This window comes from Empidonax traillii, unplaced genomic scaffold (assembly GCF_003031625.1).
Source record: "Empidonax traillii isolate 1590-97213 ecotype Southwest subspecies unplaced genomic scaffold, ASM303162v1 scaffold166:size2381449, whole genome shotgun sequence".
NCBI lineage: Eukaryota > Metazoa > Chordata > Aves > Passeriformes > Tyrannidae > Empidonax > Empidonax traillii.
This window is the reverse complement of record NW_020955359.1, coordinates 356,617-362,963: the sequence shown is the minus strand read 5'-3', so window position 1 is coordinate 362,963 and position 6,347 is coordinate 356,617. Positions and strand designations below refer to the sequence as shown.

Here is a 6,347-nt window from a genome sequence, read left to right as displayed (position 1 = left end):
TTTTTTTTTTTTTTTTTTTTTTTTTTTTTTTTTTTTTTTTTTTTGTTAAGCAGTTATTTCCTTCGAGTACTAGTGGCTGGTAAGGTTGGTTAATAGACTTAAAAAACTTGTTTTTCAAAGCAATATTTTGTCCTGCTACATGCAAAGAATGTGACACTCTGCAGTTTGGAAATTTAGTCACAAGACTGAGTTGCACTATATGAAATGATTCTTGCTTTAGTCCTTTTTTGACCTGTAATGGTCAGACTATGAGCTAGGTAATGTTTTTCAAGTGTTAAAGAAATAATGCAGAGTTTTATTTCTTATTCTTGCTAATCTTGCCTCTCCCTGCCAGGTATACTGTTCTTGCTCTTCAGTTCCCTGTTTCCAAATTTAGTAGTTATATAGTTTATAATTTTCACAACGAATTTAGTTTGCAACTTGTGGTCAGAGTTAAGAGCATAAAAGCAACCATGCAGCAAGCACAGAGAGAATTGCTCTCAAAGGGGTCTCTGGGAAAGGATTAGATCATGCTAAGTCACTGTCATATGTACTTCAGTCCATAAGGATTGTGATCCCCTGGGGCCTTTTGGGTGGAGAAGCAAGGATGTGTGTGGTAGATTAGGGTGAGTACTATGAATTTCACAGAATTAATGAAGTATCTGAACTTTCAGCCACTGCGTTTGAGCAAAAACCCTGAAGTGTGCACCACACCTTTATTGGGCACTAGAATTTAACTACATATTGTAACATTCTTTTGAATGTTTCAGGGGCATGTTTATAATAAAGGTGTCTAAACTCAGATGAAGATGTAGAATCCTGCTTGAGCCACTGCAAACATGAAGGAGCTGGCAGTCCTTCTCCAAAACCTTATTTGAGCAACCACAGGTGATAGAAGGGCTTTAACTTGCAAACAAAGTTAATATGAAAATACTGTAGTCTTATATTGGGGGAAATTGCAAGAGGAATGTTAGATGGAAAGGATAAGGCAAACGAGTGAGTAGGTGCAAAAACAATGGATAAACAGCAAATAAGGAGCAGAGCTCTCGATGCTGGAGCAGTAGCTGGAGGCACTGGGAGCAGCCAGGTGAGGGCAGAAAGTGTCCATCAGCAGGATGTTCCCTGTGTCAGACAGACACTGTCCTGCCTGCCTGGCTGCTCTCTGTGCCACAGCCTGACCAAGAGGGGCTGGGGGGACAGGGAGGGTGGGATCTGAATTCTGGTAGGTAGCATTGCACTACACCACATTAATCTGAGCTCAAGTTCCTATGAGGTGATGGGAGAGACAGCAGCACTGCCACTACGAGGGGAATGCTGTCACTCCCTTCCTGAATTGATTATCTGTCCTTTCCCTCTGCGCTGGTAAGCAAATGAGTTTCTAGTGCTACTAAGACTGCACGTCATCACTGGGAAGAGCTCTTGTAGCAGAGGCACAGTTTAGATTTCTGAAACTGATTCAAGGTGTAAAATAGCAGAGTTGATGCTAATTCCTGTAATAGGCTTTGCTGCCATTAATAAAAACACAGTGGGAGGCCTGTAGGAGGTACAGGTTGGGTACTTTGGCAATAAAGGCAGTAAAGGTGAGTGGTTTTCATTTCCGTGTATGATTCATGCTGGTTTCATTGCTGATATATCAATTAAAATGAGGTTTTCCCGAGTGTAGTGTTTGATTAGGGTCAATTCACAGGCCCTTCACAGCCTTCTGAGAGGCTTCTCTGGTTTGTTGCAGCAGTGTTGAAACTGTTGGGACTGAGATAGTGGAAGAGCAGTGGTCGGTGTTGGAACGTAGTTGCTGATGCAGCCTGTAAAACTCTGGCTTGTCTCTCAAATTCACTTTTGGCTTCCAGAAATCAGTCTGTCCAGTCGTACCAACAAAACTGAAATATTTTTACAGAAATAAAGCACATTCAGCCTTCTGAATAAGTTCTTCCATGAGTTCTATTCCCTTCAGTCAACGTTACTAAGTTACCTATGTTGTAGTTCTAGAACGTGCTGTTTCAATTCCTCTTCAAGATGTGTGTAAGTAGGATTTGCTCTATGTAATCCTTTTTACTGAGGGATTACAGGTAAAGAACTTGAAGGTCTAAGTGGCTTTTCTGAAACTTGATGCCCAGACAAAGTGCTATTTTGGCAAGACAGTCATGTTTATTTGATTACATTCTAAATGAGGATTAGTGTCGACAGCAGAGAATTACCTGTCCAGGAAGGGATGAAACTAACCTGGAATATTTTCTCCAGGCTGTTGATCTGTGACGTGAAGGCGGTTAGTTTTCTGGGAAATGATCCAGAGGCTTGAGTGTGCACTGCTTGGAGTTTCCTGTTCTGTATCATTACAGTGTGTGTTGAATAATTTAAGGGGAAAGCACCCACTCTCCACCTAACCTCTAAACTTATTTACATATCAGTGATTATTAAACCCACTGATCTTAAACCCTTCTGTACTCAAGAGGAGTAACAGAAGATTTGTCTTGTTGCTTGCTGAAATCAAGAAATGTAATCCACAAGTGGACAACACTCTGCAAAGGGAAGATTTGTCAAGATCCTGCTTTCTGTCTTTCCCAAATGACTGCTGTTCTTCATCGGTTTTTTTTTTTTTTTTTTTTTTCCATTTGGAAATTAACTTTTTAAAAGGAAAACTAAATCTATATGTCATAGCTTTCTCCTGGAGCTGTGGTTCACTGCATCCCATCATAGTTCAAAAAGAAGAAAGAGGTTGTTTAGTTTGAGCATTACCTGCTTTGGGCTCTTTCCAGTGAACTGTGACTGACCAAACCCCAAACCAAACCTGCAGTGTAGGGATTAGATTGGATAAAAAGAGTTTCTCACGATCTTTGGACTTGGGATGGAGGAAATGAGTGGCCTGATGTGCTACTTGTGCACCCTTGGCATCCTACCTGTGCAGCCTGGTCGTGCCAGCTGTGCCCCCTGAGCACGTCTGTTCACACACACCTCCCTCCCAGCCTAGAAAGTCTGTCCTGGGCTTTTTTCAGTTTCTCAGTAAGCCTTTGTGGATAAGTCTAGAGGTCTTTCAAGTGAGAGAAAGAAGCGCTGGATGTATTTTTCAGTCAGGCTGCTCTGTTTCTGGGTGGTTGATGCTATATCAAGCTGATGGGGATGGTCAGTTCTTTCTGTCAGCTTGCTTCTGGGTACTGCTGAGTCTACACATGCCATACACTTCCACCAAAATATCTGTTCTCCCTACTGCTTCAATGAAGACCAGGCAAGCTGATGGGCTGTTCAGATCAGTGCTCAACTTTCCAACTGCCTTGCTGGCAGGCTTCCCAGCTTTCTGGATGTCTGAGTCCAAGGGAGTTGGGTTCCTGGGAAACAAGTTAAAAAAAAACAGAAAAGTGTAATTTTGCACACTCTTCAAAGGGAATTGTCTCAGAACTTTCTTCCCCTGAGAAAGTAATTTTTTCCTCTTTAGCTTTTCATTGCAGTTTGAAATGTAAACCACTCTTATAGGGGATGTTTAATTTTCCAAGCAAGGTTTTGCAGAAGTCCATGGTTATCTTTTTTGAGAATCATTTCCATGCATTAAAATGGAGCATAAGGACAGAATGTACAAATGCCTGAAGAGTTTGTATAAAAGTTCAGATATATTCTAAGCAAGTTCTCAGAAGATCACCAGGAGCTAAGTGGTTCCTGTCAAAGAAAAGCTACCTCTCATGAGATTTAAACTTTTCATGACCTTTACAAAAGAGCCTCGGATTCCTTGGGTATTCATTGGTTTTCTTTGGAGATGAGGAGAGGGGGCTCTGCTGATGACTTTTCTGCACTGGTGAGAGTCTCACTCTGCCTCTGTAGGTGTGGAGTTGTTGCCTGAAAAGACAGCAGTTTCACCTGGGAGATCCTGTGTTTATGGTTTCTTACTGGCAGTAATCACACCCCTCTTTTTACAGGGGGCAGGGGTGATGCACCCTGGATCCACATCACCTGCTGTGCTTCTTTTACTGAGTGTGCTGAATCCATGGGCCCCACAGCATGATTCATCAGGCTGTAACCAAAGTGTAGTCAGTGTTCTGATTAAAATGTGGGACTTTGAGTTCAATCAATCACTTGTGTTTATTGCGTATCTCCTTGCAAGTTAGCGTGCAGAACCTGGGTAGTGCTTTACAACTGTGTCCCACTGCAGGATTTTAGACTTTGTTCCAAGATCTTTAGGCGTGTAAATGACATAATAGTAATTTAAGAGCTTCTTTTGGCAGAACAAGAAGATTTTGACAAGCCTTTGGAAACTAGACACTGTGTAATTATCCATTTTGAAGATACTTTTCATGTGATACTTCCTTTGCTTTAGTAAAAATCACAAATAAACCCCACTGCAAACAGAAAAGTTGGTAGAGGCTGTGCTGTGAAATGAGATTCTGGTCTGCTTTTCTAGGAATGGAGCCGAAATAAAAATAGGGTTTTTATGGGTTTTGCCAGATGTGCCCTTTTTTGTTTATTTTTTTCCTTCCCTGCTGGGGAATAGCTCTGCCACCTGACGAAACTTGGCATGGTGCCTTGAAGAACTAATGCTAAAAATTGCTTCCTTTTTTATTCTGAGTATGATTTTTGATTAATTGCAAGAACTGCCTGTTTAATTTGGATTCTGTTTTTCTAATGTGACATTCCCTTTTCACTGACTTATCTGGGCTCCCATTTGTTAAACTCTGACCAAGTCTGGTTTGTGTAAGACTGAAATGGAGCACTCTGTAAGAAATCCAAAACCAACCTATTTACAGACATTAAATCATTGGAAGAGCCCTCATTAAGAATGAGTCTAAATATTGGCAGCTCCATACACAGCAATGGCCCAACAGGTCCCTTGTTCACAACTAAGGCTTAGGGATGCACTGCTAGTAAAGAGGAGGGCAGGCTTCTCTTCCTCTTTGGTTTTGGAAATCTAGTCAATTTTTTGGAGAAATCTGTGTATTTGACTTGCCCTGTTTAAGGAGGAGAGAGAACTTATTTTTTCTTCCTAATGTTTTGATATGCTTCTAAAACCTGGCCTAATTTTCAGTGTTAGGGAAAACATCGGCGGCACTCCAGTTCCTTAGTTTTGTTGAGAGTTTCTTACAAATAAATATTAGTTCCCATTTTACCTGCAACTTCTGGTGGACCCCAGTTTCCTGATGGTAAATAACATGAAGTTACAACCACTTCTGATTTATTTTCTTCCATGTTATTTGTTAGTGGGATGGCAAAATCTTCTAAGTTGCTAATATGGAGTTCCTTCCTTTTCATTTTTTATGTACATGCATCTGTTCTGTAATCAGGTCTGTAATCAGTCTTCCCATTAACATATTGATGAAGCAGTAGAGACAAAAATAAGGAAGATTTCATCCTTCAAAACAAAGGACTTGTCATGTCTTATCATTACAATGAAGGCTTTGAAAATCCAGACTACTACTTCTCAGAGACACTGGAAATTGATAGAAGGTGAGTTTATTTAATTTTGCTGTGTGACTGTGCCATAAGAAATTAAATTACTCATATGCAGGAGCAACTTTTCCTCCAGAGTTTTAATTTGTGGATTTATTTTAATCCCTCCTGTAAGCTTTTATTCTCAGACACAAATTTTTAAAGCTGTTACCAGGAAGGCAGCATTGAAGGGAAATGGCGTTTTACTTTTTACATGTTGGATGAACTTCAGTAAAATGTATTTATGGCACAATATCATAGATACTTTTTACTTCCAGTAATTTTCACAATAACCCAGGATATCCTTGTTTTCCAAGCAGTTATTCCTGTTTAGACAGAGTCTAAGCTAACTTCATGCGGAGAAAAGTTTTAGCTTTTCTAATTCAGTTAGTCACTATATCTGAATTACAAAATACATCTCAGTATCAGAGTTTGGTTTATAAAGCACTCAAATTTGATGATTATAGGTAGCAAATTATTAAGGATATCTACTGAGAGTTTTTGTGACAGTCAGGGTTTTCTTTTTGATTGCTCACACAGGGAGAGTTCTCAAAAGAATCCGTTCTCTCACCACACCCCTTATGATTCTTCACTTCATGGCTCGTATGGAGAGCGCAGTGGAAGAGAGCAGAACTACCCTGTGGCCATACCAATGGACCCCATGAGACCTGGCTCTGAGTACAGAGAGGATTCACCCAGCAGAAATCCATATGGAACTTTCACAGGTATGTAATTCCTCCACGTGATCAGCTTACAGAAACACTGGAACAAACAACAGCTTGCTCTGTCCCGAGGGAGTCCTGCAGCTCTGCAAAGCTCAGCTCTCTTTGCCTTTTTTTTTTTTTACTCTTCTTAAAGCAGTTCAGGTGTTATATTAACAGATCCATGGACTGTGTTGTATTACTGGATCAGTAGATATTGTTTTGCATTGTTGAGCACTAGAATGGACACTGGAGTGAGAT

At 40.5% G+C, this 6,347-nt stretch overlaps 1 protein-coding gene across 3 annotated transcripts in view; it reads left to right on the top strand.

The window, feature by feature from the left end:
* The window catches only part of TMC5 (transmembrane channel like 5), a 32,977-nt gene that overhangs the window by 11,732 nt on the left and 14,898 nt on the right, over positions 1–6,347 (top strand). For all 3 annotated transcript variants that reach the window (XM_027885427.1, XM_027885428.1, XM_027885429.1), the window contains 2 exons: positions 5,241–5,407; positions 5,930–6,110. In XM_027885427.1, the coding sequence (XP_027741228.1) occupies positions 6,038–6,110 (73 nt within the window). In that variant the 5' untranslated portion in view covers positions 5,241–5,407; positions 5,930–6,037. The remainder of the gene's footprint in view (positions 1–5,240; positions 5,408–5,929; positions 6,111–6,347) is intronic.